The 15,092-nt window shown below is 50.6% G+C and overlaps 1 protein-coding gene across 1 annotated transcript; it reads left to right on the top strand.

The window, feature by feature from the left end:
• Positions 1–9: 9 nt before the first annotated feature.
• On the top strand, positions 10–1,940 carry LOC110504636 (mediator of RNA polymerase II transcription subunit 7). The gene is made up of 2 exons (XM_021583400.2): positions 10–169; positions 739–1,940. Exon 2 carries the CDS (start codon positions 747–749, stop codon positions 1,503–1,505), a length of 759 nt encoding a protein of 252 aa, XP_021439075.1. The 5' UTR covers positions 10–169; positions 739–746; the 3' UTR covers positions 1,506–1,940.
• The last annotated feature ends 13,152 nt before the right edge of the window (positions 1,941–15,092 follow it).

The following is a 15,092-nucleotide window of genomic DNA, read 5'->3' on the forward strand; positions in this document are numbered from 1 at the left end:
AACAAAATACATAAAGAAAAAATCCAACCAATGGGATAGGATAGGATGACAGGGGCATGAAAGGGAAGCGAGAAGAGACATTGCGCATACAAATGTTTTGTGTAAAGCAATAATTGTGGTGGTGAATTCAGTTGATAGTAGATACAGTACTTGAGGACTCCATATAAAGGTATGTTTAAGCTTTTGTTTCTTTTGTCTCATTCCTTGTCGTGAAATGACTTCCAAGTCTGCTATCTAACCCCGGGCTGTTAGCTGGCTAACGCGTCAGCTCGCTAGAGACTGAATCAACTGAAAAGAAAAAACGTCGTCATTGAGTGTAGCTAGCTAGATTGTTCGCTTATGTTTCTAACAAAAGCCGTTTGTAGGCTTCTAGCTAGCGCATTAATGCCACTTGCCCAGGTTAGTTTTAGACAACGTAGCCAGCTCCGCCCTACGTACTGTAACGTTAAAGTTAGCAACGCTAGCCAGCTAGATGCTGCCCCTCTTGGCGCATGCGCGGCTACTCACATGGCTAGCAATTTACCACGGATTAATAGGGGAAACCCTATGCATTATAAGTATATTTGATTATACTGTCTAAATAAAGAGGTGAGCCATCCTCTGTTAATCAGCAGGATAATAGCATCCGTTCTTTCCCCAGTTTATTTTTAATGGCGATGCCGCTAAAAAGGTAAAGTATGATGTTTAAGTAATATGGTAGGCTATAATACATCTGTAATCTCATTTTCCTCTATCCAGGCCTCACTATGGGTGAACCACAGCAGGTGAGTGCCCTGCCTCCCCCTCCTATGCAGTACATCAAGGAGTACACTGACGAGAACATCCGCAAGGGGCTCATCCCCAAACCCCCTCCCCCAATCCGAGACACCTACATGATGTTCGGCAACCAGTTCCAGTGTGACGACCTGATCATCCGACCGCTGGAGAGCCAGGGCATCGAGCGGCTCCACCCCATGCAGTTTCACCACAAACGGGAGCTCAAGAAGCTCAACATGTCCATCCTGGTGAATTTCCTAGATCTCCTGGACATCCTGATCAAGAGCCCTGGCAGTATAAAGAGAGAGGAGAAGCTAGAGGACCTGAAGTTGCTGTTTGTCCACATGCACCATCTGATCAATGAGTACCGTCCGCACCAGGCCAGAGAGACCCTGAGGGTGATGATGGAAGTGCAGAAGAGACAGCGACTGGAGACTGCAGAGAGGTTCCAGAAACATCTGGAGAGGGTGGTGGAGATGATCCAGGGGTGCCTGGCCTCCCTGCCCCATGACCTACCCCAGATTGAGGGCTTGAGTGGGGCAGGGGATGTGGCGAGGGGTGTTGGGATTGGCGGGACTTTGGGGTTGGACGCCAGGCTAAAGACTGAGCCCATGGACGTGGAGGAGGCTGGGACTAGCTGTATGGCTGTTGGGCCACAACAGGACAAAAGCATGGGTGGTGCTGCTAAGAAAGACAGAGTATTGGACAAGGATGCTGCCATGTGTAGTATTATCGACGAGATCGCCTGAGTTTTGTGTTTAGAGCTAGGGGTCTCTACAGCAGGGTGCAACGGTGAAGAACGTTCAGATATAAAATTGTTCTGTAGCGCAATGATTGTCTGTGTAGAATAGTGAATCGACCACTCTGTTCATTATATTTCTATATGCAACGTTCAGAATCAAAATGATTCACCTTGCTGAATATAGGTTTTTCCTGGTCATTATGTTTGTCTCATTGGTCTCGGTTGAATTGTGTCGTATGCTTAATGTAGTTATGATCACATACGCTGTCCGCAGTTATAGTATCTTTTCTTAAGTCAAAGCTTTACTGAAGTGATGTGTCATGGACTATGAAGACACACCTTCCTTGAGTTGAGACATTTGGGATATCATTGGGGTTTAGATGCTGGTAAAATTCATAATTTTATAAAGTTTTAATAAACTAATTTCTACGTCCTATAACAATTTTATGTACTTCTTTAAAAAATATATATTATGAATAATTGTCATGGTTGAATTAGAGAAATAATTAGGGCCTACCACCCTTTTCTATTATGCCACTGGTTGGTTCTGCTGAATCCTTTCAAGGTGTCTTAAAACTGGGTCTTGGCTGGAAACCACTTTTCTACTTTTCAAATTATGTTTCTTACCTTAGGTTAGTCCCTGTGAAAACAAACCAAATATATTTTTAGGAGCTGAACTGCATTATAAAATGTAGTCCAAGAATGCTTTATCTCGTGTGTTCTATGATCAAACCTGAACCCTATTCACACATCATAGCCTTATGTGATTGAATGTCAGTGTCCCAGTGACTTGCAAACAGCCACTGCAACAGTCTTTGTTAGAGAGAGGGGGGCAGGTCTGTGAAGCTTTGTGTGTAGCAGCTTGATATGTAAAATCCTACCTTTAGCAACGTGAGCTAATGTCCCGGTCAGAGATCTGCCATACACTGCCTCAGGCTGTCTCTGTCACTGCTTGGCTGGATAGGTCAGGGACAGGTTGGTGTGTAGTTACATACAGACACACTCAGGGGGGGAGTTTCCCCTAGCCTATTCAGGGACAGGTTGGTGTGTAGTTACAGACACACTCAGGGGGGGGAGTTTCCCCTAGCCTATTCAGGGACAGGTTGGTGTGTAGTTACAGACACACTCAGGGGGGGGAGTTTCCCCTAGCCTATTCAGGGACAGGTTGGTGTGTAGTTACAGACACACTCAGGGGGGGAGTTTCCCCTAGCCTATTCAGGGACAGGTTGGTGTGTAGTTACAGACACACTCAGGGGGGTAGTTTCCCCTAGCCTATTCAGGGACAGGTTGGTGTGTAGTTACAGACACACTCAGGGGGGGGAGTTTCCCCTAGCCTATTCAGGGACAGGTTGGTGTGTAGTTACAGACACACTCAGGGGGGGGGAGTTTCCCCTAGCCTATTCAGGGACAGGTTGGTGTGTAGTTACAGACACACTCAGGGGGGGGGGAGTTTCCCCTAGCCTATTCAGGGACAGGTTGGTGTGTAGTTACAGACACACTCAGGGGGGGAGTTTCCCCTAGCCTATTCAGGGACAGGTTGGTGTGTAGTTACAGACACACTCAGGGGGGTAGTTTCCCCTAGCCTATTCAGGGACAGGTTGGTGTGTAGTTACAGACACACTCAGGGGGGGAGTTTCCCCTAGCCTATTCAGGGACAGGTTGGTGTGTAGTTACAGACACACTCAGGGGGGGGGGGGGGGGGAGTTTCCCCTAGCCTATTCAGGGACAGGTTGGTGTGTAGTTACATACAGACACACTCAGGGGGGGGGGGAGTTTCCCCTAGCCTATTCAGGGACAGGTTGGTGTGTAGTTACATACAGACACACTCAGGGGGGGAGTTTCCCCTAGCCTATTCAGGGACAGGTTGGTGTGTAGTTACAGACACACTCAGGGGGGGGGGGGGGGAGTTTCCCCTAGCCTATTCAGGGACAGGTTGGTGTGTAGTTACATACAGACACACTCAGGGGGGGAGTTTCCCCTAGCCTATTCAGGGACAGGTTGGTGTGTAGTTACAGACACACTCAGGGGGGGGAGTTTCCCCTAGCCTATTCAGGGACAGGTTGGTGTGTAGTTACAGACACACTCAGGGGGGGGGGGAGTATCCCTAGCCTATTCAGGGACAGGTTGGTGTGTAGTTACAGACACACTCAGGGGGGTAGTTTCCCCTAGCCTATTCAGGGACAGGTTGGTGTGTAGTTACAGACACACTCAGGGGGGGGAGTTTCCCCTAGCCTATTCAGGGACAGGTTGGTGTGTAGTTACAGACACACTCAGGGGGGGGGAGTATCCCTAGCCTATTCAGGGACAGGTTGGTGTGTAGTTACAGACACACTCAGGGGGGTAGTTTCCCCTAGCCTATTCAGGGACAGGTTGGTGTGTAGTTACAGACACACTCAGGGGGGGGAGTTTCCCCTAGCCTATTCAGGGACAGGTTGGTGTGTAGTTACAGACACACTCAGGGGGGGGAGTTTCCCCTAGCCTATTCAGGGACAGGTTGGTGTGTAGTTACAGACACACTCAGGGGGGGGGAGTTTCCCCTAGCCTATTCAGGGACAGGTTGGTGTGTAGTTACAGACACACTCAGGGGGGGGAGTTTCCCCTAGCCTGTTCAGGGACAGGTTGGTGTGTAGTTACAGACACACTCAGGGGGGGAGTTTCCCCTAGCCTATTCAGGGACAGGTTGGTGTGTAGTTACAGACACACTCAGGGGGGTAGTTTCCCCTAACCTATTCAGGGACAGGTTGGTGTGTAGTTACAGACACACTCAGGGGGGGGAGTTTCCCCTAGCCTATTCAGGGACAGGTTGGTGTGTAGTTACAGACACACTCAGGGGGGGGGGAGTTTCCCCTAGCCTATTCAGGGACAGGTTGGTGTGTAGTTACAGACACACTCAGGGGGGGGGGGAGTTTCCCCTAGCCTATTCAGGGACAGGTTGGTGTGTAGTTACAGACACACTCAGGGGGGGGGGGAGTTTCCCCTAGCCTATTCAGGGACAGGTTGGTGTGTAGTTACAGACACACTCAGGGGGGGGGGGGGGGGAGTTTCCCCTAGCCTATTCAGGGACAGGTTGGTGTGTAGTTACAGACACACTCAGGGGGGGAGTTTCCCCTAGCCTATTCAGGGACAGGTTGGTGTGTAGTTACAGACACACTCAGGGGGGTAGTTTCCCCTAGCCTATTCAGGGACAGGTTGGTGTGTAGTTACAGACACACTCAGGGGGCTAGTTTCCCCTAGCCTATTCAGGGACAGGTTGGTGTGTAGTTACAGACACACTCAGGGGGGGGAGTTTCCCCTAGCCTATTCAGGGACAGGTTGGTGTGTAGTTACAGACACACTCAGGGGGGGGGGGGGAGTATCCCTAGCCTATTCAGGGACAGGTTGGTGTGTAGTTACAGACACACTCAGGGGGGTAGTTTCCCCTAGCCTATTCAGGGACAGGTTGGTGTGTAGTTACAGACACACTCAGGGGGGGGAGTTTCCCCTAGCCTATTCAGGGACAGGTTGGTGTGTAGTTACAGACACACTCAGGGGGGGGGAGTATCCCTAGCCTATTCAGGGACAGGTTGGTGTGTAGTTACAGACACACTCAGGGGGGTAGTTTCCCCTAGCCTATTCAGGGACAGGTTGGTGTGTAGTTACAGACACACTCAGGGGGGGGAGTTTCCCCTAGCCTATTCAGGGACAGGTTGGTGTGTAGTTACAGACACACTCAGGGGGGGGGAGTTTCCCCTAGCCTATTCAGGGACAGGTTGGTGTGTAGTTACATACAGACACACTCAGGGGGGGAGTTTCCCCTAGCCTATTCAGGGACAGGTTGGTGTGTAGTTACATACAGACACACTCAGGGGGGGAGTTTCCCCTAGCCTATTCAGGGACAGGTTGGTGTGTAGTTACATACAGACACACTCAGGGGGGGAGTTTCCCCTAGCCTATTCAGGGACAGGTTGGTGTGTAGTTACAGACACACTCAGGGGGGGGAGTTTCCCCTAGCCTATTCAGGGACAGGTTGGTGTGTAGTTACAGACACACTCAGGGGGGGGAGTTTCCCCTAGCCTGTTCAGGGACAGGTTGGTGTGTAGTTACAGACACACTCAGGGGGGGAGTTTCCCCTAGCCTATTCAGGGACAGGTTGGTGTGTAGTTACAGACACACTCAGGGGGGTAGTTTCCCCTAACCTATTCAGGGACAGGTTGGTGTGTAGTTACAGACACACTCAGGGGGGGGAGTTTCCCCTAGCCTATTCAGGGACAGGTTGGTGTGTAGTTACAGACACACTCAGGGGGGGGGGAGTTTCCCCTAGCCTATTCAGGGACAGGTTGGTGTGTAGTTACAGACACACTCAGGGGGGGGGGGAGTTTCCCCTAGCCTATTCAGGGACAGGTTGGTGTGTAGTTACAGACACACTCAGGGGGGGGGGGGAGTTTCCCCTAGCCTATTCAGGGACAGGTTGGTGTGTAGTTACAGACACACTCAGGGGGGGGGGGGGGAGTTTCCCCTAGCCTATTCAGGGACAGGTTGGTGTGTAGTTACAGACACACTCAGGGGGGGAGTTTCCCCTAGCCTATTCAGGGACAGGTTGGTGTGTAGTTACAGACACACTCAGGGGGGTAGTTTCCCCTAGCCTATTCAGGGACAGGTTGGTGTGTAGTTACAGACACACTCAGGGGGCTAGTTTCCCCTAGCCTATTCAGGGACAGGTTGGTGTGTAGTTACAGACACACTCAGGGGGGGGGAGTTTCCCCTAGCCTATTCAGGGACAGGTTGGTGTGTAGTTACAGACACACTCAGGGGGGGGGGAGTTTCCCCTAGCCTATTCAGGGACAGGTTGGTGTGTAGTTACAGACACACTCAGGGGGGGGAGTTTCCCCTAGCCTATTCAGGGACAGGTTGGTGTGTAGTTACAGACACACTCAGGGGGGGGGGGGAGTTTCCCCTAGCCTATTCAGGGACAGGTTGGTGTGTAGTTACAGACACACTCAGGGGGGGGGGGAGTTTCCCCTAGCCTATTCAGGGACAGGTTGGTGTGTAGTTACATACAGACACACTCAGGGGGGGAGTTTCCCCTAGCCTATTCAGGGACAGGTTGGTGTGTAGTTACATACAGACACACTCAGGGGGGGAGTTTCCCCTAGCCTATTCAGGGACAGGTTGGTGTGTAGTTACAGACACACTCAGGGGGGGGAGTTTCCCCTAGCCTATTCAGGGACAGGTTGGTGTGTAGTTACAGACACACTCAGGGGGGGGAGTTTCCCCTAGCCTATTCAGGGACAGGTTGGTGTGTAGTTACAGACACACCCAGGGGGGGGAGTTTCCCCTAGCCTGTTCAGGGACAGGTTGGTGTGTAGTTACAGACACACTCAGGGGGGGAGTTTCCCCTAGCCTATTCAGGGACAGGTTGGTGTGTAGTTACAGACACACTCAGGGGGGTAGTTTCCCCTAGCCTATTCAGGGACAGGTTGGTGTGTAGTTACAGACACACTCAGGGGGGGGAGTTTCCCCTAGCCTATTCAGGGACAGGTTGGTGTGTAGTTACAGACACACTCAGGGGGGGGGAGTTTCCCCTAGCCTATTCAGGGACAGGTTGGTGTGTAGTTACAGACACACTCAGGGATGGGGAGTTTCCCCTAGCCTATTCAGGGACAGGTTGGTGTGTAGTTACAGACACACTCAGGGGGGGGGGGGAGTTTCCCCTAGCCTATTCAGGGACAGGTTGGTGTGTAGTTACAGACACACTCAGGGGGGGGGGGGGGGGAGTTTCCCCTAGCCTATTCAGGGACAGGTTGGTGTGTAGTTACAGACACACTCAGGGGGGGAGTTTCCCCTAGCCTATTCAGGGACAGGTTGGTGTGTAGTTACAGACACACTCAGGGGGGTAGTTTCCCCTAGCCTATTCAGGGACAGGTTGGTGTGTAGTTACAGACACACTCAGGGGGGGGAGTTTCCCCTAGCCTATTCAGGGACAGGTTGGTGTGTAGTTACAGACACACTCAGGGGGGGGGGAGTTTCCCCTAGCCTATTCAGGGACAGGTTGGTGTGTAGTTACAGACACACTCAGGGGGGGGGGGGAGTTTCCCCTAGCCTATTCAGGGACAGGTTGGTGTGTAGTTACATACAGACACACTCAGGGGGGGAGTTTCCCCTAGCCTATTCAGGGACAGGTTGGTGTGTAGTTACATACAGACACACTCAGGGGGGGAGTTTCCCCTAGCCTATTCAGGGACAGGTTGGTGTGTAGTTACAGACACACTCAGGGGGGGGAGTTTCCCCTAGCCTATTCAGGGACAGGTTGGTGTGTAGTTACAGACACACTCAGGGGGGGGAGTTTCCCCTAGCCTATTCAGGGACAGGTTGGTGTGTAGTTACAGACACACCCAGGGGGGGGAGTTTCCCCTAGCCTGTTCAGGGACAGGTTGGTGTGTAGTTACAGACACACTCAGGGGGGGAGTTTCCCCTAGCCTATTCAGGGACAGGTTGGTGTGTAGTTACAGACACACTCAGGGGGGTAGTTTCCCCTAGCCTATTCAGGGACAGGTTGGTGTGTAGTTACAGACACACTCAGGGGGGGGAGTTTCCCCTAGCCTATTCAGGGACAGGTTGGTGTGTAGTTACAGACACACTCAGGGGGGGGGGAGTTTCCCCTAGCCTATTCAGGGACAGGTTGGTGTGTAGTTACAGACACACTCAGGGATGGGGAGTTTCCCCTAGCCTATTCAGGGACAGGTTGGTGTGTAGTTACAGACACACTCAGGGGGGGGGGGAGTTTCCCCTAGCCTATTCAGGGACAGGTTGGTGTGTAGTTACAGACACACTCAGGGGGGGGGGGGGGGGGGGGGGAGTTTCCCCTAGCCTATTCAGGGACAGGTTGGTGTGTAGTTACAGACACACTCAGGGGGGGAGTTTCCCCTAGCCTATTCAGGGACAGGTTGGTGTGTAGTTACAGACACACTCAGGGGGGTAGTTTCCCCTAGCCTATTCAGGGACAGGTTGGTGTGTAGTTACAGACACACTCAGGGGGCTAGTTTCCCCTAGCCTAGTCAGGGACAGGTTGGTGTGTAGTTACAGACACACTCAGGGGGGGGGGAGTTTCCCCTAGCCTATTCAGGGACAGGTTGGTGTGTAGTTACAGACACACTCAGGGGGGGGGAGTTTCCCCTAGCCTATTCAGGGACAGGTTGGTGTGTAGTTACAGACACACTCAGGGGGGGGGGGGAGTTTCCCCTAGCCTATTCAGGGACAGGTTGGTGTGTAGTTACAGACACACTCAGGGGGGGAGTTTCCCCTAGCCTATTCAGGGACAGGTTGGTGTGTAGTTACAGACACACTCAGGGGGGTAGTTTCCCCTAGCCTATTCAGGGACAGGTTGGTGTGTAGTTACAGACACACTCAGGGGGGTAGTTTCCCCTAGCCTATTCAGGGACAGGTTGGTGTGTAGTTACAGACACACTCAGGGGGGTAGTTTCCCCTAGCCTATTCAGGGACAAGTTGTTGTATAGTTACAGACACACTCAGGGGGGTAGTTTCCCCTAGCCTATTCAGGGACAGGTTGGTGTGTAGTTACAGACACACTCAGGGGGGTAGTTTCCCCTAGCCTATTCAGGGACAGGTTGGCGTGTAGTTACAGACACACTCAGGGGGGTAATTTCCCCTAGCCTATTCAGGGACAGGTTGGTGTGTAGTTACAGACACACTCAGGGGGGGAGTTTCCCCTAGCCTATTCAGGGGCAGGTTGGTGTGTAGTTACAGACACACTCAGGGGGGGGGGGGGGGGGGGAGTTTCCCCTAGCCTATTCAGGGACAGGTTGGTGTGTAGTTACAGACACACTCAGGGGGGGGAGTTTCCCCTAGCCTATTCAGGGACAGGTTTGTGTATAGTTACAGACACACTCAGGGGGGGGAGCTTCCCCTAGCCTATTCAGGGACAGGTTGGTGTGTAGTTACAGACACACTCAGGGGGCTAGTTTCCCCTAGCCTATTCAGGGACAGGTTGGTGTGTAGTTACAGACACACTCAGGGGGGGAGTTTCCCCTAGCCTATTCAGGGACAGGTTGGTGTGTAGTTACAGACACACTCAGGGGGGGGGGAGTTTCCCCTAGCCTATTCAGGGACAGGTTGGTGTGTAGTTACATACAGACACACTCAGGGGGGGAGTTTCCCCTAGCCTATTCAGGGACAGGTTGGTGTGTAGTTACAGACACACTCAGGGGGGTAGTTTCCCCTAGCCTTTTCAGGGACAGGTTGGTGTGTAGTTACAGACACACTCAGGGGGGGGGGAGTTTCCCCTAGCCTATTCAGGGACAGGTTGGTGTGTAGTTACAGACACACTCAGGGGGGGGAGTTTCCCCTAGCCTATTCAGGGACAGGTTTGTGTATAGTTACAGACACACTCAGGGGGGGGGAGTTTCCCCTAGCCTATTCAGGGACAGGTTGGTGTGTAGTTACAGACACACTCAGGGGGCTAGTTTCCCCTAGCCTATTCAGGGACAGGTTGGTGTGTAGTTACAGACACACTCAGGGGGGGAGTTTCCCCTAGCCTATTCAGGGACAGGTTGGTGTGTAGTTACAGACACACTCAGGGGGGGGGGGGGGGAGTTTCCCCTAGCCTATTCAGGGACAGGTTGGTGTGTAGTTACATACAGACACACTCAGGGGGGGAGTTTCCCCTAGCCTATTCAGGGACAGGTTGGTGTGTAGTTACAGACACACTCAGGGGGGGGAGTATCCCTAGCCTATTCAGGGACAGGTTGGTGTGTAGTTACAGACACACTCAGGGGGGTAGTTTCCCCTAGCCTATTCAGGGACAGGTTGGTGTGTAGTTACAGACACACTCAGGGGGGGGGAGTTTCCCCTAGCCTATTCAGGGACAGGTTGGTGTGTAGTTACAGACACACTCAGGGGGGGGAGTTTCCCCTAGCCTATTCAGGGACAGGTTGGTGTGTAGTTACATACAGACACACTCAGGGGGGGAGTTTCCCCTAGCCTATTCAGGGACAGGTTGGTGTGTAGTTACATACAGACACACTCAGGGGGGGAGTTTCCCCTAGCCTATTCAGGGACAGGTTGGTGTGTAGTTACAGACACACTCAGGAGGGGAGTTTCCCCTAGCCTATTCAGGGACAGGTTGGTGTGTAGTTACAGACACACTCAGGGGGGGGGGAGTTTCCCCTAGCCTATTCAGGGACAGGTTGGTGTGTAGTTACAGACACACTCAGGGGGGGGGGGAGTTTCCCCTAGCCTGTTCAGGGACAGGTTGGTGTGTAGTTACAGACACACTCAGGGGGGAGTTTCCCCTAGCCTATTCAGGGACAGGTTGGTGTGTAGTTACAGACACACTCAGGGGGGGGAGTTTCCCCTAGCCTATTCAGGGACAGGTTGGTGTGTAGTTACAGACACACTCAGGGGGGTAGTTTCCCCTAGCCTATTCAGGGACAGGTTGGTGTGTAGTTACAGACACACTCAGGGGGGGAGTTTCCCCTAGCCTATTCAGGGACAGGTTGGTGTGTAGTTACATACAGACACACTCAGGGGGGGAGTTTCCCCTAGCCTATTCAGGGACAGGTTGGTGTGTAGTTACAGACACACTCAGGGGGGGAGTTTCCTCTAGCCTATTCAGGGACAGGTTGGTGTGTAGTTACAGACACACTCAGGGGGGTAGTTTCCCCTAGCCTATTCAGGGACAGGTTGGTGTGTAGTTACAGACACACTCAGGGGGGTAGTTTCCCCTAGCCTATTCAGGGACAGGCTGGTGTGTAGTTACAGACACACTCAGGGGGGTAGTTTCCCCTAGCCTATTCAGGGACAAGTTGTTGTGTAGTTACAGACACACTCAGGGGGGTAGTTTCCCCTAGCCTATTCAGGGACAGGTTGGTGTGTAGTTACAGACACACTCAGGGGGGTAGTTTCCCCTAGCCTATTCAGGGACAGGTTGGTGTGTAGTTACAGACACACTCAGGGGGGTAGTTTCCCCTAGCCTATTCAGGGACAGGTTGGTGTGTAGTTACAGACACACTCAGGGGGGGAGTTTCCCCTAGCCTATTCAGGGGCAGGTTGGTGTGTAGTTACAGACACACTCAGGGGGGGGAGTTTCCCCTAGCCTATTCAGGGACAGGTTGGTGTGTAGTTACAGACACACTCAGGGGGCTAGTTTCCCCTAGCCTATTCAGGGACAGGTTGGTGTGTAGTTACAGACACACTCAGGGGGGGAGTTTCCCCTAGCCTGTTCAGGGACAGGTTGGTGTGTAGTTACAGACACACTCAGGGGGGGAGTTTCCCCTAGCCTGTTCAGGGACAGGTTGGTGTGTAGTTACAGACACACTCAGGGGGGTAGTTTCCCCTAGCCTATTCAGGGACAGGTTGGTGTGTAGTTACAGACACACTCAGGGGGGTAGTTTCCCCTAGCCTATTCAGGGACAGGTTGGTGTGTAGTTACAGACACACTCAGGGGGGGAGTTTCCCCTAGCCTATTCAGGGACAGGTTGGTGTGTAGTTACAGACACACTCAGGGGGGGGAGTTTCCCCTAGCCTATTCAGGGACAGGTTGGTGTGTAATTACATACAGACACACTCGGGGTGGGGGGGGCGCACACACACACCCAAAGCATTTAGTAGCGGTGCTGATTTATGCAGACTAAACTAAGAATAGTTAAACGCTATGTGAATGCTCCCAACAATTTAATGGGTAAATCAACAACTTTTAGACAATGCCATGTATCCTGAAGTGGGTACTGTTGCTGAAACTTTGGTGATTTACCCATTTAATTGTTGGAAGCAGTTGTATAGTGTGCAACTCTTTAATGGAGTTTCCCCTAGCAACAGATGTAGTATCAGCTTCCCCAATTCTAACCTGAACCATTAGTGGGGGAAATGGCCGGGGTGACTACAACCAGACAGCCCGCTTGGCTCTGTCTGCACTCTCACAGTTACCAACATACTAACAGTGTAATCAGTGTTGTGTAGGCTTGGTCTGTGCTATGTAACTAACACATGCAGTAATGCGAGTTTGCTCATTGGCTGTGTTTAGCTCCTATTAGAAGACGGATAGTTGGTGACATACAGGGAAATTGAATCCTTACACAACATGGGATGAGCTAGTACTGCAGGCAGGCCTGGGTTGTGTAAGCGAAGGTTTGCATAAGTGCACTTTAGTCCCATAAACAGAGCCACACTGAACCACTAGGTGGATTCAGATTTCCCTACTACGGCAAACATACAGGCCTTGAATTGATGTGCTGTTCGGTTTGGATCAATGAGGACAGACATAACACTACCCTTGAAATGTGAATCTGAATTTCCATTCCTGTTTTATGAAAACATGGTTTGTTATTGAACTCGTTGGGAAACACAATTGCCTTGTTTGTTTTTCTGTATGTAATGTAGTAGCCTAGATACTGCTATCTCTGATTCAACATGTCTGTGAAGCCTGTAGTCACATCAGGCATGCATTTTTTTCAACAGGAGCACAATACATTACCTAACACTACTGCCCCAGATATCAAACTCCTACTCAAACCAGAGAGACCTACATTTTCAAGTGGTTGCTATAGTGACAGAATGATTATGAATGGTAGGTGGCCAATAAAAGACGGGATGCATTATGTGGGTCTGTACAGTCGTGGCCAAAAGTTTTGAGAATGACACAAAGTGCTGCTTCAGTGTCTTTAGATATGTGTCAGATGTTACTATGGAATACTGGAGGATAATTACAAGCATTTCATAAGTATCAAAGGCTTTTATTGACAATTACATTTAGTTGATGCAAAGAGTCAATATTTGCAGTGTTGACCCTTCTTTTTCAAGACCTCTGCAATCTGCCCTGGCATGCTGTCCAATTAACTTCTGGCCCACATTGGCAGCCCATTCTTGCATAATCAATGCTTGGAGTTTGTGGGTTTTTGTTTGTCCACCCACCTCTTGAGGATTGACCACAAGTTCTTAATTGGATTAAGGTCTGGGGAGTTTCCTGGCCATGGACCCAAAATATCAATGTTTTGTTCCCCGAGCCACTTAGTTATCACTTTTGCTTTATAGCAAGGTGCTCCATCATGCTGGAAAAGGCATTGTTCGTCACCAAACTGTTCCTGGATGGTTGGGAGAAGTTGCTCTCGGAGGATGTGTTGGTACCATTCTTTATTCATGGTTGTGTTCTTAGGCAAAATTGTGAGAGAGCCACCTCCCTTGGCTGAGAAGCAACCACACACATGAATGGTCTCAGGATGCTTTACTGTTGGCATGACACAGGACTGATGGTAGTGCTCACCTTGTCTTCTCCGGACAAGCTTTTTTCCGGATGCACCAAACAATCAGAAAGGGGATTCATTAGAGAAAAATGACTTTACTCCAGTCCTCAGCAGTCCAATCCCTGTACCTTTTGCAGAATATCAGTCTGTTCCTGATGTTTTTCCTGGAGAGAAGTGGCTTCTTTGCTGCCCTTCTTGACACCAGGCCTTCCTCCAAAAGTCTTTGCCTCACTGTGCGTGCAGATGCACTGACACCTGCAGGCTGCCATTCCTGAGCAAGCTCTGTACTGGTGGTGCCCCGATCCCGCAGCTGAATCAACTGTAGGAGACGGTCGTGGCGCTTGCTGGACTTTCTTGGGTGCCCTGAAGCATTCTTCACAACAATTGAACCGCTCTCCTTGAAGTTCTTGATGAGCCGATAAATGGTTGATTTAGGTGCAATCTTACTGGCAGCAATATCCTTGCCTGTGAAGCCCTTTTTGTGCAAAGCAATGATGACGGCACGTGTTTCATTGCGGGTAACCATGGATGACAGAGGAACCACTCTAACCGAGTTCTGGACTTGGAATTCCGAGTTGGATGAATTGCAAATCAAAATGATTTTTCCCAGCCGGAGCTGTTTTTTTTCATTTTATTTTGTATTTATTTAACCTTTAACTTATTTTCCTTGAGTACCCAGTTGTCTGGAACGCACTGAAATCTGAAGTCTAAGGGACTTTTCAGACTTGGTTCCTTTCAGACAATTTTTGTGAACTTTCTTCGCTTAATTTTTCACGCGGTGTGAACCCTCCAAAGGAACTCAAACCCCACAAAAGAGCCCCCAAAGCGAACTGAACTCGGACCATCTTGAGAGGTGATCTGAGTTGGGTTCCCTTGAATTCCGTCATCAGGAATGTGAACACAAAGCTCCCCAGGATCGCTTGTCATTATTCCTGCACCACACACTAGACTACTACAACACCGTTTTCCCTGCCATAAGAAAGGTGTGCTGTTTTTGGTTAGGCCTATTGATTAGCGATTGTCAAGGATGCACAGAAATTCCAAAACATGTGTGGAGCTTTTAGTTCAAATTATTTGTTTGCAATATGTGATCTATAGGCTAATAGCTCATATGCTGTTTATTCAATTGTAGGGTTTGAATAGTGTGAGAAGACACCAACTTATTTGGTGAGAATCACAACATAAAATACAAAATCAATTCTAGCTCTTTAAGGGGCAGTAGTCTACATTGGGTATACAATTTCCAATTACAGGGGATTCATCAGAGAAAATGACTTTACTCCAGTCCTCAGCAGTCCAATCCCTGTACCTTTTGCAGAATATCAGTCTGTTCCTGATGTTTTTCCTGGAGAGAAGTGGCT

This window comes from Oncorhynchus mykiss, chromosome 31 (genome assembly GCF_013265735.2).
Source record: "Oncorhynchus mykiss isolate Arlee chromosome 31, USDA_OmykA_1.1, whole genome shotgun sequence".
NCBI classification, from domain to species: Eukaryota; Metazoa; Chordata; class Actinopteri; order Salmoniformes; family Salmonidae; genus Oncorhynchus; species Oncorhynchus mykiss.

Excerpts from the sequence above, each read along its gene's own strand:
- LOC110504636 (XM_021583400.2), top strand. The coding sequence starts at position 747 with ATGGGTGAACCACAGCAGGTGAGTGCCCTGCCTCCCCCTCCTATGCAG.